This window comes from Dipodomys spectabilis, unplaced genomic scaffold, assembly GCF_019054845.1.
Source record: "Dipodomys spectabilis isolate Male_0828 unplaced genomic scaffold, ASM1905484v1 ptg000002l, whole genome shotgun sequence".
Classification (NCBI taxonomy): Eukaryota; Metazoa; Chordata; class Mammalia; order Rodentia; family Heteromyidae; genus Dipodomys; species Dipodomys spectabilis.
In genome coordinates, this window is record NW_024870679.1 from 21495570 (window position 1) to 21522902 (window position 27333).

A 27333-nucleotide genomic window follows, 5' to 3' on the forward strand; every position below is an offset into this window, starting at 1 on the left:
GCTAATTAAATAATATTCTACAATATTATTTAAATTTAATTTTCAAAGAGAGCTACTCAGTTGCAATGGCACAAATGGACATTATATCATTAAAAACCAAAGTTAAAATATGTTCCAGATGATCAGCCTCCACTTTCCAACTGGAGCTGTTTTTTTTTCTACCAGGATTTTGTTATTAAAAATCTTTAGACATGAAGAAAAATTATCAGAGTTTTATCATGAACACCCATAGTATTACCACCTATATTCTACAATTAATCTTTTCTACACTTTATCTACATGGTTATCTTGCTATTTAACTGTCAGTCTATACTGTTTGATGCATTTCAGTATACTTCCCCCTAAATACTTCAATTTTCATGGCATACTTTAATATTTTTATAGTTTTCTCCCTTTGAGGTAAATTTTATATTTATATTCATAAAATGAATATTAATAGGTTGATTATTAATCATTTGAATATATCAGTGTACATACATATAACTAATTCTTACAAAGACACAAAAATGTCATCATTACTGGAAAGTTCCTTCGTGTCCTTTCTCAGTTATTCTCCACCCACTATCCAGAGACAACTACTGATTTTTTTCTACTATTCATTTGTTCTAAAACTTCATCTAAATAGAATCATTCAAGCTAGGAAGATAATGTTACAATAATGGAGAATTTGAAGCCAGCCTGGATTACATAGTGAGACCATGTTTCTAAATACATACATACATACATACATACATACATACATACATGTATACTTACCATAAATAACTGAGAACATTAACTTAAACTTGCACTTCTAGCTACTAAGGAGGCAGAGATTAGAGGGATGACAGTTCAAGGCTGAAATCCCATTTCAGGCCATTAAAAAAAAAAAAAAAAAAAGCTTGGCATAGTGATACCTAACTGTCATCTCAGTTAGTGCAAAGTAAAAATAACAGGATCATGGTCCAGACTAGCCCTGGCATAAAAGCAAATGCTAGGAACATGGCTCAAGAGGTAAAGTGCTTTCCTAGCAAGCATAAGGCTCTGAGTTCAAATCCCAGTGTCATCAAAATATAAATAAATGGACCTATTCAGAATGAACTGTTATATAATGGTTCTTTCACTTAGTATGTCATTGACTCATCCAAACTATTATATAGTAGTTGATTCTTTTTTATTTTTGACTAGTTTTCCAAAATAGTAATATAACACATTTTGTACATTTGTCCCATTGATGTACACTGAGGCTTCCAATTTTCACAAGTACGATTTTTAAAAGCCATTAAGAACAGTTTTGAGCTGGACATGGGTGATTGATACCTGTAATCCTACTCAAGAGGCTGAGATCTGAAAATTGTGGTTCAAAGGCAGCCTGGGCAGGAACGTTCTTATGACCCTTATCTCCCAATTAACTACCAAAAAGCCAGAAGTGGAGCTGTGGCTCAAGTGGTAGAATGCTAGCAAATAAAGCTCGGGGATAATGCCCAGGCCCTAATTTCCAGCCCCAGGACCAGCACCAAAATTTTTAAAAAGAACAATTTTGTACAATTTTTGTATAGACATATGTTTTCCATTCCCTTGGGTAAACACCCAGGAGTGAAATTGCTGGATCATGGGCTAGATGTATCAGTGTTGATTTCACACTCCCACCAGCAAAGTAGGAAAGTTCTGGTTGCTACATATCACTGGGAACATTTGGCACTATCAGTCTTTCTAATTTTAGTTCTCCTGGTGGCTGTAAAGTGATTTAAGCTTTTATTCTGGCAAATCTTCCAAATAGCAAAGAAGAAAAAAAAACATAAATCTAGGGATCAAATTTAAAGAGTGAAGATATTGGAGTGTGTTGATATTAGAAAAGTTACTTTGTCCAAACTCAGGCCACAAAACCAATAGCTTGGCTGATACATATTGACTAGAATAAGCAATGGTTGAAGGGCTGTGGAACAAACACCCAGAAACATTCTTCAGTTTATAATTTTCTTAATTATATTATTACAATTCAAGGAAGCCTCCACTGATAAACAACTGGGGAAGGGGGGGGCAAAGTTGTCCAGGGTGGACTACAATTTCTTTCTCCCGTTTGCCTCCTCATGGTTAAACTACCATAAAGAACCATCCCTGCAGAGCTGGCTTAGTGGCATTCACAGAATCATGAATCACCCAATTGTTTCTTTCTCCCTCTTCCCAATACCAACCTTAGGCCTAAGAGAAAGGAACTGCATATCTTGTCATTTAAACTTCACAGCAACATCAATAGGTATCGATAATGTCATGTTATAGTTGGGAAACCAAGACTTGAAGGGTTACGGTCACTTGTTTGACATACAGAGAAACCAGAATTTGACTCTACTGCTGCTCTACTGTCCCCTGTTAAGATGTGGAAAACAAATTGCAGGAGTCTAAATCTTTCAGTGGTCACTGAGGCTAGTAGTAGAAGGTTCTACGCCTCTCATTCTCAGTCAGATTTGTCTTTCTCTGTTGTTTCTTTTTCTGATTTCTGTTTTCTAGCGTGTTTGTTCTAAAGGTAGAGTTAATTCCCTTCACCCCTGCATGTTGAGTCCTTGGGAAGATGAAGGTAGAACTGAGTTCTAATCCTCCCATCTGCAGCTGTGCTTTGCCTTAGGCCCAGTTTTCTTTCTTGCTTGTTGTTTATAAATATTTGAAGTTAAACTGTATTTGTATTACAAATATATTACAAAAATAGTTGAATCAGGATGTATAAACTTACTGAGTATGGAACAATTTTAACCATTTTTAAATTGTATGTTTATTATCTTTAAGTGGTTGTACAAAGGGGCTAGCATTCAACAAATAAGTTTATGGGGCAGAATTCAAAAGGTGTAATTCCTTAGAAAAACTATTACAGGCCTGAGAATGTGGCTTAGTGGTAGAGTTCTTGCTGAGCGTTCATGAAGCCCTGGGTTCTATTCTTTAATACCACATAAACAGAAAAAGCCAGAAGGGGTGCTGTGGCTCAAGCGGTAGAGTGTTAGCCTTGAGCAAAAGAAGCTCATAGACAGTGCCCAGGCCAGGAGTTCAAGCCCCAGGACTGGTAAACAAACAAACAAACAAAAAACTATTACAATACAAGCACTTGAAAGGCATGGGAAGAAGGCCAAGGGGGAGGGGGAGAGATGAAAGAAGAGGAAGGAGGGGAGAATGTTGTCATAGTATTCAATGCATATCCTATGAAACTAGGAAAATTGAGGGAGATGAATGAAAAGAGTGATTTCCATCCAGCTACATTTTCTTTTTGAGAGAAGGATCCGTGAGCCTGGCTTACTCCTCTGCAATATCTCAGAGCCTCATTGCCCTACCCCGGCTCTTTGGTCCTCTTTCTCCCTATTCCTTTCTATCCACCATGGAAAGAATGATGGCCATGATCATCATTTGTTTCTGTGGTCTGAGTTACCTGTTCCTGAAAAGCCCTAGCTTGCTCCTCAAATCCTGCTGTTCGGAAGTAGTTCACCACATCCATCACAGCCCAGTCTGCAGGATCAGGTGGTCTCCCATTTGCCATGGAACTGCAAAACAAAAATCCAAACAGTTGTCATGGCATTGGCTGGACACAGGTGTTGCTGGCTGCGCTACTATGTCTCCCAGGGCCAGCCTGGGCTAAGCTCACTGGGTCTGGCCTGCTCTCCTTCAGAGTCACCATTCTCAGTGTACTTCTAAAAGAGCTAAAAAAAATCATTCGTTTCCAGATTTATTTATTTTTATTGTATCACATTTTAAAAATTATACTTAAGTTGCTTTACAAAGGAACTGACACTTAGCAAAGCAGTTTATGAATACATCTGGATTGGTGTCACCCCTTTCAACATTCCCACCCATCCCTCGTGTCCTGCCTCTTCCTATACTTTTCTTAATTTTGTAGTATAAACGTTGGATTCTTGACTGCATTCCTGCCTCCTTCTCTTCTTCATTGGTCCACCCCTCTTCCCTGGGCCCCCACTTCCTACTCACCCCTTGCAAGTACCTATTTCTGGATTGTTTTGTTGGGCTTTGACTTTGCCTTTCTAAGGAATTTGAGTTCTCCCTTGAATCTATCTCCAAGTTTCTTATAATCATTACTCTCTCCGGCCTAGTCATTGCTTTCATAATAAACTATGTGGCCTACAATATAAATTATTTTACCAAGTACTATTTGTTAAAAGCAGAGACATTGAGAGTAACTGAAAGCTTGATATTCATGCTATAGCTTGCGTGAGTATTCATTTCATTCGAACCCACCTCCCTATTCTCAATTCTTGCCACCTTCCCCACTGTCAACCTCACATATCCAGAGCTAAATCCTTACCTCAATAGGTCATTCCTCTTGACAGATCTGCGCTTTTTCACCTTGTTTCACCCCCTTAGGATGCCTACCTCTCTTCCTGATGAAATTCTATTATGCCTACCAGTTCCAAGGCCATTTTTCACCTATGGCATTTTCCACAAAGGAAATGTTTCAGTGATAACCTTTTAAGAGTTCTAATGTTTATTCAAGAGTTCATTCAAATCCCCATTGTAGCACCAACCAAACTATGTTAAACTTTTATTCCTGGTGTCAAGAGGTATGCTACAATAATGGTTCCAGCTACAGCCAAATAGAAACAATGTGGAATCTGAGTCTTGAGTGAGCTAGAGGTACACATCTGGGGGACAGAGACATCAAGATAGCATTTAAAATCTTGAGAGGATAGGGAGAAAAATGGGCCTAGAATTAAGCTTGGACCTAGAATTTAACTTAGTGAAAATTGAAGAAATTCATGTTATTTTTAATTGAAAAAAAATCCCAGGCCTTCTTGAAGGTCTTCAAGTATCTCAAAGTCCAGGGTCTTGCTGTTTTACACCTAGCACAATAGTTTTCTTATAGCAGGAAGCTAAATACTTGATTAAGAGGTAACAATGCTTGATAAGAAATGTACTCATTACCTTGCCCATGTAATTGTAACTCCTCTGTACAGTATTTTCCCAATTAAAAACAAAAACAAAAACTGTATCCATTGGGACTTTGCTCACTGCTACAAGCAAACCAATTACAAAACCTAAAAAATTGTTAAAGTATTGCACTTCGAGACAAACATTCTCCAAGCCCACTTTCAACAGAAAAGAGGAGAGAAAATGATGCTTTGAAGAGGATCCCTAGTGTGAGCTTGTGGTTATTTATTTTTAATAAAATAATGAAAAATTCCAGCACTTTAAAAATAAACAAATAGGGCTAGGAATGTGGCTCAGTGGTAGAGTGCTTTCCTTGCATGCATGAGGACCCCGGTTCGATTCCTCAGCACCACATAAGCAGAAAAAGCCGGAAGTGGCACTATGTCTCAAGTGGTAGAGCGCTAGCCGTGAGCTGAAGAGCTGAGGGACAGTGCCCAGGCCCAGAGTTCAGGCCCCAAGGCCGGAATAAAAAAAAAAAACACTAAACAAATAATGTTGGACAATGATAGACTAAAAAGTGGGGGTATTCCTGCAACATATGCTCCTGATTAAATAGTAGGAAATGTGTATGTGTGCATGTGTACATGTACATGTATACATGGATATTTAGTCCTTAAAAATGCACTTAAGGGAACACTTAAGTCTTTTGGCTCTAACACTTTTAAGTATGAAATGAGCAACCACATGTGCCATTCATCAGCAGCAGCTTTTTTTTTTTTTTTTTTTAACAAAACTAGAAGTAGGTTTGTTTTTTCTTAATCAAGTATTTAGCTTCCTGCTATAAGAAAATTATTGTGCTAGGTGTGACACAGCAAGACCCTGGACTATGAGATACTTCAAATACAACAAAAGCAGGGGTTATACTGTAGGGGAGGAACACACAAAGCAACAAAGAGATCATCTTATAAATGTGTTAGAAACAATTGCAAGAAAGAAAACCATTTGAATACTTATCCAATGGATACAGTTTTAATGCCTGGAATGTATCTGAATTCACTTTCCTTCTGGTTGATGGTTGTTGTCAATTAGCTACCTCTCCTCTTAAAAAAAACAGTGAATCAATTATAATAATGAAGCACACTACATTGTGATATTAAGATGGGGCTTTTCCAATTCTTATTCTGTTGAGATTATTACATCATCACTTTCATAACTCTGGGCTTTTATTTTATACCAGCAGAGAATAAAGACTATGCAATCTGTTGGCAAGGTATCATGAAGAATAGCAAAGTAAATCTGGGTGCTCTCACATATGAAGAGTGGAAAAGTCATCCCAAATAAATTAGATGCTATTCATTATACATTTAATGACTGATCTAATTTTAAGCTTGATAGACTCCTCCCTCCCCAACCAATCAAACTGGTAGCACAACTGAGAGGTGACTGGTTCATGAGGACTTTGACTTCATCAATGGATTAATCCATTGACAAATAGATCATTTAATGGCATCACTGGGGGTGGTAGAAATGAGGAGGTAAGTCCTAATTGGAGGTAATAAGCCACTGGAGGTTTGTCCTAGAAAGAAACATGGTCCTGGCTCTTTCTTGGCTTTGCTTCCAAGCCAGCATGAGTTGATTTGCTCACCTCTGCTGCATGCTCCTGCCACCATGATATACTGCCTCACACCAGGCCCACAGTAATAGAGCCAGCACACTATGGACCAAGAATTTTGAAAACCTGAGGCAAAATAAACACTAATTTAAATTGTTTTTCTTAGGTATTGTCAGTGCTAAAAGGCTGACTAGAACAAGAAAACTCAACAAGTAAATCCACATGTGATTTCACAACTTCATTATTTACATTGATTTCTACTTCAAAGTTAAGAGAAAAAGATATGCTTAGATTCTGATTAATATTTTATGGTAATATAGTTGTCATACTGCTACTCTTTTTATAAAGCTAATTCTGAATGTTACTTTTCTGTTATTTCTTGTTACTTTTATACTCAGAAATGCACTCTGTTTTTGTACTTTCTTAATATTTATAACATACATTAAAATTAAATTATTCTCCTTGTCCATGTTTTAAAACAGCTTTTGGCTAAAAGTAATTTAATTCATATTCTAATAAACCAGTATTGAGCTCTTTGCCTATGATATACTTAAGAATGAAGCATCTAAATAAGCTTTATCTTCCGTCACTTTCTCTTACCCTTCATGCTAATAAGTAGGGATCTGGCTAAAAGGCAGACCCAAGAAGGATGATTTAAGCGTTTTTGACAAGACTTGTATTTTTTCATTTTAAAATATGCAGGTAAGAGCTCATTCCATTTAGCTTCAGTATACTCAAGCAATAAAAGCATTAGAAACACAAATAATTCATCAAGCCTTCTGCATATTTCAAATTCTTTAGCTGAGCATTTAGAACACTTGATTTGAACATAACTTACTGAAGATATGCCTGTACTGAAACTCAACGGGGAAACTTCCTAGACTTTTCTGTGACCCCAGCTTTGCTTATATCACTAAAACCTTTTCTGTTCAACTTCTGGAACTAGAGTTCTACTAATTTTTTTAAAAGGTGTTACCTAGGTGTTCCCTTTTAAGTATCTCCAATTTGTGTGTGTGTGTTTATGTGTGTGTATGTGTGTGCTATTTTCTTACTCATAGGGACACTCTACCATTTAAGGTACACCTCCAGCCTAGTACTTCTGCAGGTTAATTAGAGATATAGACTCATTTTAATTTTGTAGCTGATTCTGAACCTTGATGCTCAGATCTCAGCTTCATCAGTGGCTAGGATTACAACCATAAGCTACCAGAAGCTGGCTATCAATTAATTTTTTATATCAATCATTAGTAAATTTCAAGAACTCTACTAGGAACCAGATTCTTGATAAGCATTGGAAACTCTTGGCCTAATAAAGAATATCAAATTTGCTCTGAGATAAAGAGAGTCATATATGTTCTCTGCTTTACTTCAAAAATCAATTAGGGGGCTGGGAAGGTGGCTCAGTGGTAGAGCGCTTGCCTTGCATGCTCAAGGCCCTGGGTTCGATTCCTCAGCACCACATAAGAAAAAAGAAAAAAGCCGGAAGTGGCGCTGTGGCTCAAGTGGTAGAGCGCTAGCCTTGAGCTGAAGAGCTGAGGGACAGCGCCCAGACCCAGAGTTCAGGCCCCATGACCGGACCCCCCCAAAAAAAATCAATTAGGGAAAAGGGTTCATAAGTAGATGGAGGAGGGATAGAAAGTCAATACAGCCATGTGCAGATAGGAAGTTTAGGGTGTGTAGATGAGAAGCTTTGGAGACTTGAATAAACAGCAAGAGTAAATGAAGGATCCAGAGATAATTGTGGAATATTGCTTCATCATTTCTTTCCTTTGCCGTAGCTATCTTCCCTCAGGCTGACAGAGTTAATTGAGGTCACACGTAGTTCACTCTGTTCTCAGATATTTCTCCCCAATATCCCATCCTGTCTTTCTGAAAATAAAGGATCATACAAGCAGCATTTTTTATATGTTTCTGACTTCTAATAGAATTAAAATTCTCTGAACTAGTTTAAATAAGGATACTACTTTCATGGGGACACGATTAAGCTGTTTTTTATTCAGCATCTGTATATAACATCAAAATAAATATTTCACTTAAGCAAATATGGAACACTTTCCAGGACAGCTCATATGTGAGGTTATAAAAAAAAAGTCTTAGCAAATTTAAGAAACTGAGATCATACCAAGTAACTGTTTTTACCACAATAGAAAGAAGAAACTAATAGTAGAAAATAGTTAGCAATCGATAGTAGAAAGAATGCTGCAGAATTGACAGATATATAGGAATTAAATAGTACATTGTGAATACTTAAAGGACCAGAGAAGAAATGAAAAGACAAGTTAAAAAATATCTAGAGATAATACAAATGGAAACACCAAAACTTTGGGGATACAGCAAAAAGATTTTAGTTTATAATCATGAAGTATAGACATACTTCAAAAGAAGAAAATATCTCAAAACAATATAACCTTATACATCAAGGAACCAGACAAAGAATACAAACAACCCAAAGTTAATAAATGGGAGGAAAAATAAGATAGTACAACAGACATAAATAAAATATATAATAGAGAAGACGATATAAAATAGTAAATAAAACTAAGAGCTGGATTTCAAGATATAATGGACAAACCTTTGACTATACTAACAAAATAAGAAGACTCAAATTAATAAAACTGGAAATGAAAAAGATATTGCGATTGATACTACAAATAAAAGTATCATAAGAAATTAGTATAAACAACTATAGGCCAACAAATTTGATAATGTAGAAGAAATAGACAAGTTACTAGAATCATAGAGCCTAAACCAAGATTGATTCATGAATATAAAATATGAATAGATCTATAACTAGCAAGAAAATGAGTCAGTTATTACTCCCAACCCCCAATAAACCAGGTGCTAGTGGCTCACACCTATAATCCTAGTTTCTCAAAAAGGCTGAGGTCTAGAGGATTGTGGTTCAAAGCCAGGAGAGACAGAAAAGCCCATAAGACTCCATCTCCAAAATAACCAGCAAAAAGCTGGTCTAGAGGCATGGCTCAAGTGCTAGAGTCCTAGCTGACAGAAAGTGAGGTCTTGACAAAACACAGCAAAGTCCAACAAGGAAAAACCCAGGGCAAGACGGTTTCACTGGAGAATTTTACCAATTTTTTTATATTTTATTGTAAAGATGCTGTACCGAGGGATTACCATTGCATGAGTAAGGCAATGAGTACATTTCTTGTGGAGCACTATTACCCCTTTCTTTGTTGTTCTCCCACTATCCCTTCCCTCTCCTGCCTCGTTTACCAATATTTTAAGGAAGCTAATCCTTCTCAAACTCTTCCACCATTTATCATATTGGATAAAAGCCTCTTACTGCTTTCAAAGAACATGCAAACAAGAATGATGATTATTTATATGATGCTGGGGGAGAAACAGGTTTAGGAATAAGAAAACAAAAGCTGAAGACAGTGATTACCATAGTCACTTCTATCAATTTCTCTTTCCTCTTTCCCTGAGGGTTCAGAGCAGGCATTTAGGCAAACAACCAAATTCTCTGGGAGGTAATTTATTCAACCTTGGATATGATGCCTTTCTTTAGAGATGGAGTCTCTAAAGAAAGTTGTGAGTCTGTAGTGGAAGCACAAACTGCTTTAACCAAGTAACAGAAACTATTACATTGCTATGTGTGAATTGATGACTACACAATGAAGGTAGAGTTTTTAAAAGCAATAGCAATAATACTTTCAAAACATATCCTAATGTTTTATTTTTGCCATTTACCTCCTGGCCTTGTAATTGATGTGGGAAAAATTCATAGTTTCTTTTACTTAATTCCTAGCTTACCAGGTACAGTTAGCTGTGAATAATGGCTATTTCAAAAGTTAGTGGTATAGAGTTTCCTTTTGGCCACATCCATGCCAGCATTTGTTATTGTTAGTTTTCTTGATAAATGGGATGAAGTAGATTCTCAGTATTGTTTTGATTTGCATTACCATTATGGCCATGTTGAACATTCTTTCCTACATCGATTGGCCATTGTCTTCTTCTGAGAAGTCTCTCTTTATCTCATTAGTCCATTTGCTAAGTGGGTTGTTTTTTCTCTGAGGGTGTATTTTTTGCAGGTTAAATTTTTTGAGCCCTAAGTATATTTTGAATATTATACTCTTGTCTGATGTATAACTGGTAAAAATCTTTTCCCATTCTGTGGTCTTTCTATTTAGCTTGCTAGTCATCTCCTTTAAAGTCTTTTAAGCTTGATGTAATCCCATTTATCTAATCTTTCTTTGATTTGTTGTGATTCTGGATCTTAGAAAGTTTTGACCTGTGCATGGGAGCCTTGGTGTTTCCCCTAATCCTTCTAATAATATTTTCCTGGTCTCTAGTCTTATATTGAGGTCTTTAATCCATTTTGAATTGACACTAGTATCAGGGGACATAAAAGGATCTAGTTTTAGTTTTCTGCATTTGGATAGTCAATTTGCCAGCACCATTTGTTGAAGAGGATGTCTTTCCTACAGCCTATGTTTTTGTCTCCCTTATCAATATTTGATGGCTATAGGTCTGTGGGATCATTTCTGAATCTTCTATTCTAATCTATTGGTCATCAGGTCTATTCTTGTTCAACCATTCTGGAAAGTAGTATAGAGGATCCTCATAGAACTACTCTATGCCCCAGAAATTCCACTCCCTGAGTATTAAGCCAACAGAGCACAAACAAGGCCACACTAAAGCTACCAGCACAATCATATTCACTGCAGCATTATTTACCATAGCCACGATATGAAATTAGCCCAGATGCTCCTCAATGGATGAAGGGATCAAGAAAATGTGGTACAGATACTTATCTGTCAAAAAGAGTGATACTGTACCATTCATAAGGAAATGGAAAGATTTGGAAAAACTTTTATTAAGTGAAGTAAGTCAGACCCAGAGGGGCACAGGTTGCATGGTTTTCCTCATTTGTGGTAGTTAGAATGTGACTATGCATCAAGACAACATGTTGGAAATGAACTTTGCAACTTTGGGGTGAGGGGCACTGGATGGAGAGAAAGTAGGAGAAAAATGAGGGAGAGGGTAACAATGTTCAACAAGAAATGTACTTACTACCTTACCAACTGTAGCCCCTCTGTACATCATCTTGACAATAAAATTAAATTTAAGAAAAAAACATACCAGGTGCTAAGTAAGTGATTACAAATGAATTAACCATAGTATAATAGGCTCCATAGAGAGCTCAAATAATGCAATGCTTTAAAAAGACTAAGCCAAAGCCTAACAAAATATGTACCAAGAAATGGGTACTTGCAAGAGAGGAGGAGGGGCCAGGGGAGAGAGATAGAAGAATGAAGGGAGAAGAATGTAGGCAAGAATTTATTGTATATACCACAGAATTAAAAAAATATATGGGAACAGGTGGTTCGACTGGGGGTCAATGTTGAAGATGTTGAAATGATGACACAGATGAAGATGCACTGTATACATAAACTGCTTTGTTAAATGGCATGGAAGTTAATGCTTGTAACTTCAGTTACTTGAGAAACAAGGATCACTGTTTGATGCCAGCCTTGGCGACATTTAATCAGACCCTAACTCAGAAACAAGACTGTATACCACATCTATTCAGTAAGCAGAGACAGAAATATTACAGTTCAATACTAGCCTAGGCAAAAGTTAGTGAGCTCTTATCTCAAAATAAATTAGGGCGCCTTTCATTGTAAGTTTTTACTGAACAAACAGAATCATATGATTCTGCTTTTATGGATTTCATATAAAGAAAATCTAGGCAGGTATTCTAGCACTTGAGCTTCACCTCCAGCCTGATATAAAGACTTTAGATTAATCTAAGAACATGAATTGCTCTTAACACTAACAATTAACCATGTTAGACCAATTTAGATTTTTTTTACTAAATTCTAAAACAAATGCTGGTTATAATATGTATAATTATCTGTCAAAATCACAAATATTCAATGTCATTTTTCTCCATTTGCTTCATCTTAGTCCCTTTTTGAAGACCAGTTCTGTGTGAGCACATATGTGCATGGATATGGATAAAATAAAAACTATCTAGAAGGGTATATTCTAGACTATTAAGATAGCTTCCATTTATTTACTTAGCAATTTTTTTTCTGTAGTACTGTAATTATTCAATTTTTTTCACTAACACAATAAAGATCCATGAACCCACCAGGCAAAATAAACAGTAGAATCCTGACAAGTGCATGTGTCTGAGGCTCAGCCCTGCACCCATGTGCTCTTCCACATGGGAAACTCATTCTCACTCTCATTTCCTTTTAACTTTCCTCCTGGTACATTGTGAAGAGTTGCCCTTGAGTATGCACTTGCTCTTTCCAATATGGCAATCCATATGCGGCTACTGAGCATTTGACATTTGACATTTTAAGGTGATTTGGTTCTCTTATCAATTTAAAAACCTGAAGTAGTGCAAATGTGTCTCTATTAAATATAATCCCACTATTTTCTTATGACTATATTGTACTGTTCAGTCCTATGGCATTGTTGAGCTGAAGTTCACACATCAGATTCGTATGTCTTCCCTACTATTATAGATACACACATTGCCCATATCGTTTATATCCATGTACTCACTCAGTTCAAATGACCTATTCTTGTGCATCTAGATAATGTTCAGGTTGAGTGTGTTTAGACAGTATGAATTATGAAGATTCATTTCTACATCTTTCTGGAATTAAACTGGTATATGTGTTATGGTTTTAATACTGCATACATATCTTCAGTTAAAATAAACCTAGACAGGCAAGCCAAGTGCAATGATTTACTCCTATATTCCAAGCCACTCTGGATGTAGTTTCATTTACTTAGGAGGTAGAGAATGGGATGATCATAGTTTGAGGTCAAGCAAGACAAAACACATACACACATATACATACATACATGTACACACACACATATATATACATACATGTACACACATATGAAGCCCCATCTTGACCAATAAGCTGGGTGTGGTGGTTCATGCCTAATGTCAGTCTTAAGCAAACAACAGGAGCTATTATTTTAAAAATAACTGAAACACACACACACACACACACACACACACACACACACACACACTCACGGTTATAGGCGTGGCTGAAGTAATAGAGTGCCTATCTAGCAAGTTTGAGGCCCTGAATTCAAACCTCAGTACTGCCAGGAAGTAAATTTAATAAGCAGACAAATTGAAAGAACATAAAAAGAGGCAGAATTGAGAGGTAAAGAAATTAGTATAGGAGGGCTGGGAAGGTGGCTCGGTGGTAGAGCACTTGCCTTGCATGCATGAGGCCCTGGGTTTGATTCCTCAGCACCATATAAGCAGAAAAAAAAGCCAGAAGTGGCGCTGTAGCTCAAGTGGTAGAGTGCTAGCCTTGAGCTGAAGAGCTGAGGGACAGGGCCCAGGCTCAGAGTTCAGGCCCCACGAACGGACCACAAAAAAAAAAAAAATTAGTATAGGAAGCATAAAGAAAAATGGGAAGTGGAAGAAGCTATAAACTGCTGTTTTATGTTTGCAAAACAGTGGCATTAAAAGTAAAAATTAAACACCCAAGAAAACATTTTAAAAGAGACTCTGAGTTGGTCACTTTGTACAGGCATATATGATTTGTATTCTTACATACAAAAGGAAATAATTTTTCAATGGACATATGATTATTTCAGGTACAGAAATTTTGTAAAACTATGAGAAAAAGGTACTTCATAAAAAATAAGACTTTGCAACTGATTTATCAGATCACTGCCTGAAGAACAGAAGGTTCTAACAGAACCTAAGATAAGCTGATTAAAACTTGAAAAATCACATATACTTTTCTTTAGCTTTAGATGAAAGTGCAACATAAAAGATGCTGCCCAATTAATAATTCAGGTATGCTTTACTCAAAAGCCTTCCAACCTTATGAAGAAATGGAAATTTTTAACCTGAGAAGCTGAATTCATGTTTTAGATACTTTTAAATCAATCTCTTTTATCAAAGAACTTCAGCTAGATATGAAAAAAAAATCGATCTCAGCCAATGGTGTTTTAACCATGTTAAGTAAAAATAAAAGCAAAACAAAAAAAAAAACACTAAGAGGCCAAAGTTTCCCTTATTATTTTATTGTACCATCTATTTTCTTAAGTAGATTCTTGAAAAGTGTCATAGATACCATTGTTTAAATCATTCAGCATGTATTTATAAAGCTGGTTATTAGAAATTTTAAAAGAAATAGAAGAGGTTGAATTTAATTATCCTTTTTTGCCAGGGCTTACTGGTTCAGTCATGAGAGATTTTTGTAAATATGTACAGTACTGCGAGGTGCTGGTGGCTTATGCCTGTAATCTCAGGAGACTGAGATCTATAGATTGCAGTTTGAGGCCAGCCCTGGCAGGAAAATCTGTGGCATTTTTGTCTCCAGTTTACTACCCAAAACAGCCGGAAGTGGAGCTGTGGCTCAAGCATTTTAATGCTAATCTGCAGCACAAAAAGCTTAGGCACAGTGCCCAGGATCATCTGAGTTCAAGCCCCAGACCAGCACACACAAAAAAGTAGATATAAATATATTTACAGTGCTGTTACAACTCAAGATTTTATTAAATAAGAGTAACAGCTGCCAAATATTCAAGAATTAGGGACAAACATGGCAAGAGTAATTTATGTTCATGTATTGATATAACATTGCATATGAATGAACTAAATTTGAAGTTCTAAGAGAAAGAAAAGCAGATTTGTGACCTAACTACATAGCTACAAGAATTTTATATTGAAAAAGCAACTTTCCAGCATGTAATACAATAAATAATTTTGGAAATTTTTCCAACATGAATAAACTAAAAAGAGTTTGAATAAATTACAGACTCTGATAAACTCACAGCTGCTTATCAATTTATTATCAGTGTAAAGAATGTTGAATTGGTATGTGTATTAGTAAATTTATTGAACATATATAGTTTTGAAGCCAATATGCTTTTACTCCAAAGTCAAATCAAAATAACCATTTATGCTAATGGTGTGAAAATACTTTTTGGTACTTTAGTTACTAGAAAACTTTAAGTATACTTATAACTAGATGAGTATTTGATGGCTTTTCAATTGCAAATCTTATGAAATCTAAATGCAGATTTATTGTTTCTAATGAAAGGTTCATGTTCAATGAGATAGAAGTATACAAAAGGACTTTAGAAAGTTTAGTACAAAACTGTAAAGTGTTTCATAGTGTTATGGTGATCACATGTCAAAATAGAATTTTTGATTGAGTTAATAAAATGTTTGTGAAATTTAATTCTAATTTATTGCAATAGTATATAATAGCATACAATTCAATTAACATAATCACATTAATATATTTATTATATTAATATATTAATTATATACATGATTTATATTTTTCATTTAACCTATAAAACAATATAAAATTAATTTTAATTAATTATATTACACAAGTTAAACTATATATGTGGCTTAGGTTTTATTTCTGTTAGACATCATTGCTACACATCTAATAGTATTGCTGAGTTACAATATTTCATCATTTGACATTAGAAAATAACACAAAACTTTTTTCCAAAGATACCTTGCCAATTTACATTCCCATTATATCCTGTAATGTAGCTAGCTACTCAGGAGGCTGAGATCTGAGGACTGTGGTTCAAAGATAGCCTGAGCAGCAAAGTCCAGGAGACCATTATCTCTGTATTATGTCTAATGATTGGCATTTTCATATTTTAAAATATATTCTGAGTGGGACTGTCATTAGGATCGTAATTTTCATTTTCTTGGTTACTAACAATAATGAACATTTCCTCATGTATCAATTGGTTATACATATACTTTCTTCTTTTGAATATTTTCTTACATTTTGGCCATTTTTCTATCATGTTTCTGATAATGTTTTTCATATTCATTTGTAGTCATCATTGTTCAAGACCCTAACCATAAAGCGAACATAAAATCTGCTTAATCTTGTCTGTCAAATGAGTTCATTCTACGCCTTGACTGTCATGCCAACACCATGTTGACTCCTAAGGAATTAATAAGAGATCTTACAAGGATTCACTCTAGAAATCTAAAGATTTTTGGGGTCAAGCTTGGAGACTTGAGCAGAAATAGACAGATGAAAGAAAGGTAAAATTCTATATTATGTTACCTTAAATTTTCCAAGATAATATTCACACATTTAGGTCAAGTTTTCCAAATCAGAGGCCTGAAATTAGAAATTGTGATCATTCTTTTTCCTCTTCTTGCAGCAATGACACAAGAGCTTAAGCTCTAGCCTACGAATAAGTACATCTCAAGACTGTCTAAAACCAGACCCATGCTTATGTATGGGATGAAGTGAAGCATAGTTGTAACAGAAATTGTACTGAGGGGGAAAAAAGGTATCTTAGGGTTAAAAAAGCTGGGGAATTTGTCATTTTCCTATGTGATTTTCAAATAGCTGAGCTCTAGTTAACTACCTTTGTTAAAGGATCTAAAATATGTGGCAATGATTAAATAGTGCTTGGAAAGAAAATGACTACAATATATGGTATATATATATATATATGGTATATAGTAGGTACTCTGATGTTTTCTGAACTGGGAAATAAAGACTATCACTAGTGTTCATTACAAAATTTACAACAGTTTTCTTTTGATCCTCACAACTCTTCATTTCTATTTTATAATTGAGAAGACACCTAGATAAATAACATGATTATTCACTATTCTTCAGCTAAGAAACAAAAGCAAGATTAAACCTACCTCTTCTGAACTCAAAGTTGAAAACCATTACAATGTCATGATTCCTTACCCCTGGTGTAGTATTGTTTCCTTTTTTTTTTTTTTTGGGGGGGGGGGTCCGGTCATGGGGCCTGAACTCTGGGCCTGGGAGCTGTCCCTCAGCTCTTCAGCTCAAGGCTAGCGCTCTACCACTTGAGCCACAGCGCCACCTCCGGCTTTTTTCTTTTTTCTTATGTGGTACTGAGGAATCGAATCCAGGGCCTCAGGCATGCAAGGCAAGTGCTCTACCACTGAGCCACCTTCCCAGCCCCAGGAGTATTGTTTCCTTAGTAATGAAAAATGCATTTTCTTTTTGAATTAATTAGTTGTTTATTTGTGCTGGTTCCGTGGCTTGAATACAAGGCCTGAGTGCTGTCCTTGAACTTTTTTTCTCAAGGCCGGTGCTCTATCGCTTGAGTCCCAGCTCTACTTCTGGCTTTTTGGTGCTTAATTGGAGGTAAGAGTTTCACAGACTTTCCTGCCCAAGCTGGCTTTGAACCATGATCCTTAAATCTCAGTCTTCTGAGTAGCTAGGATTACAGGTGTGAGCTTCCAGTGACTGGCTAATTAAATGCCTTTATTCTTATAGGGTTTTCTAAAACAATTTCAGACTAATACAAAAGTCAAATATAGTGCAAAACTCCAATGTCCTTTACCCAGAGTCCCCCAAATTGTTGCTATTTTGTCACATTTACTTTATTATTCCTTTCCCTTTATTATTCTCTCTGAAATACAAAACAAGCAGAAAAAAAATCTCAATTGAAATATTTTTAAATACATACTTTTTTTTAAAGACATTTAAGCAAAAGTTCCTAGGAGCCACCCTGTTGTCCATTCTTAATGTAGAGGTCAGTGGTTCTCAACTGGAGATGATTTTGTCCCTCAAGAACACTTAACAAGGCTAGAGACATTTTTGGTAGTCACTGTTGGAGAGGAACACCACTGACATTTAGTCAGTAGAGGCCAAGGATTTTGCTAAACAACTTGCAATGCACAGGACAGCTCCATAAACAGCACGGCCTTTTACATTTTATGTGTTTAGAGATCTGGCAAGTGTTGTGAATCCAAGACCTGATTCAAACACAAAAGCACTAGCCATTGCAATATTATGTTTACTTATCATCTCCAAGTCTGTGATATCTTGGCTGGAGGAATTTGCATATCCTCACCATCTCCATCTCCCCTGTCTAACACCTTAGTCACTACTTGTAACCATATAAAGGAAACTTCTATTTTCAGTAAAGGTGGAGTGATGGGGCCATAACCCTTTAAAGACAACTGGAAAAGGCAAACTATTTTTTTCCTTTTAAATGGCACTGAAAATATTCATCACAGGCAGGAAAGGATATTGATCCCTAAGAGATGAGAAATAAAGGAAAGGATTTCAAGTGTGCACAGGGCAGTCCTAGAGAGGAAAAGATACATAAAGGAACTCTGAAGATCTGCACATCTTCACCAGCATTTACCTATGAGGAATGTAGCTAGGGAAAGAACCATCAAAAAGATTACGGTGCCCAGTTATTGGAGATCATCCAAGGAGGAAAGAGTATCTCTTCAGCATTTAAGCCAGAAAGGAAAATCTCATAATTCACAACCACTGTTTTTTACTTTTGTACTTTGTACTTTGTTTTAAAGTACAAAGGAGGGGGCTGGGAAGTTGGCTCAGTGGTAGAGCGCTTGCCTTGCATGCCTGAGGCCCTGGGTTAGATTCTTCAGCACCACATAAGCAAAAAGAAAAGTGGCGCTGTGGCTCAAGTGGTAGAGCACTAGCCTTGAGCTGAAGAGCTGAGGGACAGCGCACAGGCCCAGAGTTCAGGCCCCACGACTGGACCCAAAAATAAAAAAAATAAAAAATAAAAATAAATAAAAAAAGTACAAAGGAGGGTCTTGCCTCAGTAAATGTAGCTCCAGTGTGGATTAACAAAAAAAGATTTGAAGATAAAACTGTTTCCAAGTAATTTAATGGTACTCCAGGACAAAAATCAGGCATATTTCTAGGCATTTAAACAAACATCTAGTACCTAGCAAGGTAAAGTTTATTCTGTCTAGAATTCAATAAAAAAAAATTGTCAGATATGTAAGCTGGGCCCCGGTGGCTCCTACCTGTAATCCTAGTTACTCAGGAGGCTGAGATCTGAGGCTTGTGGTCAAAGCCAACCCAGGCAGGAAAAGTTCATGAAATTCTTCTCTCCAATATACAACAATTTAAAAAGCCGAAAGTGGAACTGTGACTCAAGGGGAAGAGCAGGTGTTGTACTACTTAAGCCATGTCACTAGGCCCTTTTGATCTGGCTATTTTGAGATAACATCTTGCTTTTTTTGTCCAGGCTAGCCTGGACCATGATTCTTTTATTTATGCTTGTCACCAGAGCTAGATGATAGTCATATGCCACCATGCTGGACTTTTTTCTGTTGAAATGGAGTCTTACAAACTTTTTTGCCACAACTGACCTGGAACTGTGATCCTGTTTTCAGCCTTCCTTGTAACTAGGATAACAGGCACATGTCATTATACTGATGATATACTAATGTGATAATGTCTCAGATTTTCCCCCACATTGGCTAGGAACCATGATTCTCCATAGATTGGCACCTCTCAGGTAGGCATCACTCTCCAGTTCCTGGCAAAACTTACTATTACTTACTATTATCTCTTAAGTATATGTAATTTGCTACGTGTACATTATATTTCAACTAAGTTAATTTTTAAATTAAGTTCAATGAAAAGTTCAGTTCATTAGTTACACTAACCACATTTCAAATATGTTAACAGCCACATGGAGCTAGTGATTACTATTCTGTACAGCACGAGTATGAAGTATTTCCATCATGGCTGCAAGGACTACAAGTAGTACTTGCTCACCTTGTGAGGAAGCATCATTTTCTGTCACTTGTTTTACATCTACCTAGCCTGAAGTTTCAGAATGGGAATAAGCATGGACATATGAAATTGATATTAAAAATTACTGAGCCTTTTAAAAACTGTACTCCATTAATTTTCAATGTAACTTTTCTGTGAAGCAAAATACACTATTTATAAACATCACAGCTTCTAGAGATTTTATTTATTTCCCTTCAAACTGCAAGTTGACAACAATTTTAAACTAAAGAAGTGAAATAGGTAACATCCTTGGAACTTACTTTTTCCTTGTCATCAAAATGGGTACGACACCAATAGAACCCAATAGAACGCCTAAATAAGCATTTGCATTTTTTCCATATACTCACAGGTACTTTGCCAGTTAGTCTTTTGTTATGTTTTAGAATATTATGCTACGTTATTCGACTGAACTGCCCTTATGCAACAAATATAATCAGAAGTTTGTCATACACTCAAGAAACAGTTATTTAAAAAAAACAGGGCAGAGAAGTTAGTAAAACTTAGTATTCTGATGTAACCTTGTCCTCTCCCATCCCCCACCCCCAACAATAGCTCCCAATTCTGAAAGACTGTATTTTCTGAGCTTTCCCTGGCTAGTAGCATATGAACTTGGAAGGCAGAGTCTATGTAAGCTCAGTTTTTGTCTCAATTCAGAAAATTCAGAGTTGGAATCCATAACCCTCTTTTGTTTTTGTTTTTTTTGTTTTTTTTTTTTTTTTTTTTTTTTTTTTTTTTTTGTCGGTCATGGGGCTTGAACTCTGGGCCTGGGCGCTGTCCCTCAGCTCTTCAGCTCAAGGCGAGCACTCTACCACTTGAGCTACAGCGCCACTTCCGGTTTTGTGGTGGTTTTTATTGGAGATAGGAGTCTCACGGTCTCTCCTGCCCGGGCTGGCTTTGAACCGCGATCCTCAGATCTCAGCCTCCTGAGTAGCTAGGATTACAGGCGTGAGCCACCAGCGCCCGGCTCATAACCCTCTTTGATCCCCTGCCTGCTATGCTAACCTCTGAGGCACATTTTGATGTCTGAGTGAGCACTGTCTTAGAAACAGAATACAGAAGAAGCCAATTGGAGTAAGAGGGAATAAGGGAGCTGGTGGAGATAAGCCAAGACAGCCCAGACCTGTGTATTGTGGCAGGTAAGGAAGGAAGATGAAAACAGAAACCAAGTCCCTTTTGTTCCATAGCTTCACTTACTTTTTTACACCGACAGAGCCATTTTCCTTGTTTTCCATGTCAACAGATAGCATGGGAAGGCTGCAGGGTTCCTTTACTTCAGCAACTAATCAATAAGGGAGAAAAGCTTGTGTTTAATTCTTAGAAAGTGAGAGGAAAATATATATTCTGAATCGGAAGCATAATGATCCCTTTCAACAGCTTCACACCAGTCCATGAATGTTTGCTTAAATCTCCAGTTTCTCCAGCAATTGGGAGAGATGTGATTAAACCAAAGGAGCTGGAGGAAGGACTGGGGTGCTTTCATCCTCCTGGCACTTCTGACTTCCACAATAAGCATTTGCAAATGAAACAAAATCTGTCTTCAAAAACAAGTGCTGTGTGACCTGGCTGCCTCAGGGTGCCAAGCTCTTACTTAAGACATTGCAACTAGTAAATGAGTCAAAGTAGAAAAACAATTCCCTTTCTCTCCCATCTTGAGCTGTGATTTTCTTTTCTTTCACTGATTGTGTGTGTGTGTGTGTGTGTGTGTGTGTGTCCACTCCTGCTTTGAGCTTTCATTACAATGCAGAAGAGCATTTAAGCTTTTGTTGCAAGTGCTTCTCTACCTCACAAATTCTCAACGAAAGCCTCAAAAACCGATCAGGAGATAGTCAGACTGTGGTAAAGTAGGAAGCTCACAAAAATACCAGGTAGCCTTCAGCACAGAAATGTGGTACTGTGTGTGTGTGTGTGTGTGTGTGTGTGTGTGTGTGTGTGTGTGTGTGTATTGTGTTACACAGCTCTTTGGATTTATGTAAAATCATCAAAACGTTGAAGGAGGTATAGTAGCACCTATCACTCTTTTTGTTTGTAGGATAAGAACTGTGAAAAAATAAAAATCCTCCACAATTAACATATAATTAACAAGATACAACAGCTACAAAAAAAAATGCCTCCCGAAGGAAAAAAAAAAAGGGAAGGGGAAAAAAGAAAGGGAAAAACTAGTCCCAAAACATGCCTGCTCTTATTCAGCAGAAGCCATAAATTAAATACATTTCCTCTGGAATCACTTTCTAGTTCGGCACTCCTTCTCCGGGGAGGATTACTCTGACATGGCAAGTGCATCGTTTAGTATAGTCACAGATTTTTATCACTGTTAGAGAAGTAATTAACAAATAATACTCTAAGTGTGGGATAATCTCACTTCTGAAACACACACACACACACACACACATACACACACACAAACTTCCAGTCACTAAGCCACTTAGATCATTTCTAAAGAAACCCACCACTTAATATACATAGAGATATTAGCATACATTCACAGCCCGTTCGTTCCAGAGTAGACAGGAAGATAGTGCTAAAAGAATGACTGCACTTCAGTTGGAAACAGTTTACATATTCACCATTTTCTAAGCATCTCAGAAACCAAACCAAAACAAAACACTCACAATGATACTCTGCAACATCACACTACATTGTCTTATTATTATTACTATTATATTTCTTTTTTCTGTGGAAAAGTAAAAAGAAAACCTACCTATAAGCAACTAAAATATATCATTTTTAAACGTTTATCAAGAACAGCCAAAGAAACCCCAATGTTTTCTTTCACAAAGTAGGCTGGCAAAGGAATTCAATAGGAGGTACAATTTGACACAGTGAAATAAAACCAGGCTGGCTCTCAGCCAACATGACGTTAGGAATTACACACAAGCTGCACCAACTGCCTTCTGGTTCATGGCTGACTTTTTAAAGCTACAGTGTGCCTGTTCACTTGGGCTAACTACCCCCAGCACAATTAGCGGAAGTGAATGAACCCCAAGTCCAAACATGGCAGTATTCTCCCTGCACTTGTGTAGTGCAAAGGAAAACAAGCTGTCTTAATAATTTATTTCCTTCCTCCCCTTCATCGTTGCTGGCATCAGTTGCTCTGAGCATGAATGTCACATTTCAAACTATTTCTTTTTCTCCACTGTTGGAAGGATGAGAACTCAGGGTTGCTTCTGGGTTATACTGAGTGAACACTTAGAAGCTATACAGCTATATTACTTTTCCCTGACAGAGCCATGGACAAAGTTCCCAGAGCTGGCTTTTAAGCAATCTCTTTGTAAGAATAAGAAAAACAGTGCCCAGCAATGAATTTCTCTACTTCATTTTGCAGAAAATAGCATCTTTAAAAGAGGATGCAAAACAGAAAACCAAATCTCCTAAAAACAGCCAAACTTTTTATTTCATCCTACCCAATGAAGCTAACAAAATGCTAAGCTGAAACAAACAAAACTTTATTCTATAAAAGAACAATTTTGTGATGTTTAATTTTGTTTATCCCATTTGGGTAAAAAGCATAATCCAATGAATACGACCAATATTTATAACCTGCAGAACACTTGGTACTGGATGAGTCACATTTACATAAGAAGGTACTTGCAAATCTCAAAACTCAGTGTTTCCCAATACTATCCTAAGCCCCAGTTTGGAAAATTATAAAGTGAAATGCAGTCTAAGTGATACCTTTTATTTAAATTACCGTGGTTAACATTACAGTTCCCTGGCTTTGCTGGGAACCATTTCTAGAGAATATTCACTTCTCATAAATGTTTGGCAAATACCCAGAAAACATATGCTTGTCTAATTTAAATAAACACCAGTCATATTTGGATGCTTTTAAGTCAAGAGATTCATAACAGCTTTCAAACTAGGAAGCAGAATACAAGTTCCTAGAAAAAGTTCTGTGACAATGTATAAACTAGGAAGAATGGAGGACAAAAATAATTACACTCCCCCCCCTTTTCCTTAATAATCTTTGAGGAGACTAAGTGACCAGTAACTCTGATCTCAGTTTGGGAAGTCAGTTCCAACGTTCAAATTCCCAAGTCAATTCCCTTTACTTATTCCAAGAATGATAGAAATCTTCAACTTCCAAAAAGGCCATCCCTGAGAAACATCTCAAATGTTTTCTTAACCCCTGTGCCATGGAAATCATAATTTAAGCACCAACTCTGAATGTTCAGATATCATTGGGAATCCTTTTGTGAGCATGAGTCTGGCATGTGGATACATCACCACTGTTAATCAAAACTGATGAGACTTTTTGCTGGGCACAGGTGGCTCATGCCTATATGATCCTACCTACTGAGGAGGCTGAGATCTGAGGATCATGGTTAAATCCAGCATGGGCAGGAAAAACAGTGAGACTATCTCCAATAGACCCACAAAATGCCAGAAGTGGAACTGTGGCTCCAGTGGTGGAGCTCAAGCCTTAAAGGAAGAGGCTAGGGGAGAATACCCAGGCCGATTCAGGACACACACACACACACACACACAGAGGGCTGCGTGTGCAACTTTTATAGAGATAAAGAGATCTTTCACCAACACATCTACAATGTTTTGGGACTTGGTGTGAAGTTTCTGAACTGTTCTCCAACGAAATCCAAATGGAAGGGAACTGGGCTGTGAGTCTTCCAGACAAGGAAGCAGGAAGGTGCTCTGGCAGCACTGTTCTGAACAAAAGCATGTGGATTCTGTGAAGTTTCTCCATAGAATCTTCCTAGACTATAGAAAAGGATATCCTCTCCTGTCTTCCCTGCTGCGATCAAAAGTTTGCCTCTTAAACAAGAACGGGGGTTTCAGCAAGTATTCCAGGAAATCAGTCCCATTTCTTCAAAGGTGAACCCCACGAAGGCATTATAAATGACAAGAGGTTTCACTTACCAGCTAGTTTCTGACTGTAGTAATGAACTGACACTCTGACTCTACATACGTAGCACATACCAGCCCTCACCCACTCCCTCCCTCCCTCTACCCCTTTGGGGTGATGGTAGGTATATGCAGAGTACACTATGCGGCGAGTGCTGTGTGGTAACTGGATGTGGTGAGCTATCCAATGTTACAGGATTGTGGTTCTGATCCAGCATGCGGATCGAGGAGGACTTGCCTTCAGAATTCTGGAGAAAACCATTTTCTTTTTTGAGGGGGGTGGGGGTAGCCTTGGAAGCGCACGGGGGGGGGGGGGGGGGGAGGAGACGGGTCCGAAGAGAGAAAGAGAGAAATGGTGCCTTGATTGGCTGCTTTTATTGACGACCACAGATGGGGTCCAAAGGGGCCGCCGGCCGGCGCCTCAGTCCCCGGTGGTGGGCCCCGGGCGCCCCGGCTCCCAGTCACTCGCGGGCGGGTCAAGCGCAGGAGGGGCGCGTGGACGGCGCGGGCGGGCCGCGCCCCTCCCCGGGGAAGGGGCAGGGTGCCGCGAGGCCGCGCCGAGGCCGCCGCTCCCCCGGTCTCCGGGACCCGAGCGTCCCCCTAGAGGCGTGGCGCCGGCCAGGAAGGGGGAAAGTTCTAGCTAGGACTTTCGCCGGGACACAGTGCGGTCGCTCTTGGGCTCCGGGGCTCCCGGGGAAGTTGGGAGGAGGGCGCGGAGGGGCCCCCGTCGGCCGGTCCCGCGCGCTCTGCCCCTCGGCCCGCGCGGGGCGCGCTCCACGCGGGGCTGGGCGCGCTCCGCCCCGAGCGACCGTCCACACTCGGGGCACCACGAGCCGCCGGACACCGCGGACAGGACCGGGGACAGGCGGCGCGAGGGGTCATTTCGTGTCCTCCCTTCTGCAGGAGTTCTTCACTTCCTTTCATCCCGGAAAGGAGGACCGGGCGGGCGCGTTTGCAGACCCTCGCCGCTCGCCCGCGCCCCTCACTTACCTCCCGCATGGCCGCGCCGGGAGGTTTGCCCCGCGCAGCGCGGGGAGGGGCGCCCGCCACGCGCTGAGCCCCCAGACAACGACGGGCGCGCGCGGCATGCCGGGAGTTGTAGTCCTCCGCGGTTGCGGGGCGGGGGTGTGGGGTGGGGTGTGGTGTCTGGTAAGGGAAAGGCGGAGGGGTGGAAAGGGATCGGGAACTCCAGAAGCAAAGACCAGAAGGGAGGGGATTGGCTCTGGGACCTTGGCAACCTGAGGGAGGACGTTCGCAGAAACTTCAAATTGGCAGGGAGCTGGACGGTGAAGAGGACCCTATCCCCCTAAAAAGGTGTTTCAAGTGCTGGCTGTCAGGTTCAGACCCTTGCTTCCTGTCTTGCTGGCTCCCGATCACTCTCACTCGGCTGTAGTGTTAAGCTGGACTTTGGTCAGTAATGATGAAAGATTCCCGGACTGGCTTCGTATAATTTAGGGCTGTTCTTCCTTCACTCTGAACTCACCTGTAGCATTCTGTCTTGCAACACCTGTTCTGTTGCTTACTGAGTAACTGTGGAAGCCCTTGGCCTGCCACGGGAAGAGGAACAGTTACATCTTGTATTTGTAGACCGCTCTACCTACGGCACGTGTGGCAAAGCACTTTCATTCCATTAGAACCATAAAGCCACCAGGGGATTTCAGCAGAAAGAAAGCTAAAGATGCACCCGTGGAGGTTGGAGCCACTGCCTTCTCCAGCCCTGTCCTTAGCAAGGAGGTAGCCAGGAGAAGGAGGGCTGGGATCAGGTTTGATGGACACAGCAAAACAAGGGATTTTCTTGAAATAACAGATGAATAACTCTACAGTACATAAAGAAAATAAATGAATCAACTGTGAATTGGAAGAGTACAAGGGAAAGCAAAATGCAGTGGTATAGAGATGGAGATTCGATAGATTTTGAGAAGACTAGAGATAATATGAAAAAGCTATGTCAAGAAGAAAGCAAAACAGATTTTAGTGACCTGGGATCTTGGTATTGTCACTTCTGAGTTAGTTCTGTGACCTGAGGTAGGTTATTTAATCTTCCTAAATCTCTTTGCCTCTTTAAAATATAATAATTGTGTAATAATAGTTGTGATGTGGCAGGGCAGATTAAAATAGATGGGAAGTGCTTAGAATAGTGTCTGGCACATGATAAGCTCTCAAATCATTTTAGCTACTATTATTATCTACAGAAAGATCTCGGTGAAGGCAGAAAGCAAATACTGTAAGGTTGAGTGACAGGGGAACCAAGGAAGGAGGAAGTGGTGAGGAGGAACTTGTCAACACAGTCAACCACAGTGGTGAGGTAGCCAGGGACAACAGAAAAGAGGACTCTAGATGTAGAAATGCTCCTGCAAGCTGTTTTGGAAATTTACCAGAGTGATTTTGCTTTTCCTAGTGATTGGGAAGGGACGCTAATGTTGGGCAAAAATGCCAGACTCCTTCCCTTGCCTGGGATAA

The 27333-nt window shown here is 38.6% G+C and overlaps 1 protein-coding gene across 6 annotated transcripts in view; it reads right to left on the reverse strand.

Moving 5' to 3' along the window:
- The window catches only part of Samd13 (sterile alpha motif domain containing 13), a 54349-nt gene extending 28434 nt beyond the window's left edge, over window positions 1-25915 (reverse strand). Inside the window, exons 1-4 of one of the 6 annotated variants that reach the window (XM_042680314.1) lie at window positions 22715-22797; window positions 21211-21295; window positions 16522-16578; window positions 3392-3503 (exon numbers count right to left, since the gene is read on the reverse strand). In XM_042680314.1, the coding sequence (XP_042536248.1) occupies window positions 3392-3499 (108 nt within the window). In that variant the 5' untranslated portion in view covers window positions 3500-3503; window positions 16522-16578; window positions 21211-21295; window positions 22715-22797. Of the gene's footprint in view, window positions 1-3391; window positions 3504-16521; window positions 16579-21210; window positions 21296-22714; window positions 22798-24888; window positions 24945-25863 lie in introns of those variants that run through there. The other 5 variants (XM_042680303.1, XM_042680308.1, XM_042680304.1 and 2 more) reach the window with 5 other exon arrangements.
- Between the last annotated feature and the right edge of the window lie 1418 nt (window positions 25916-27333).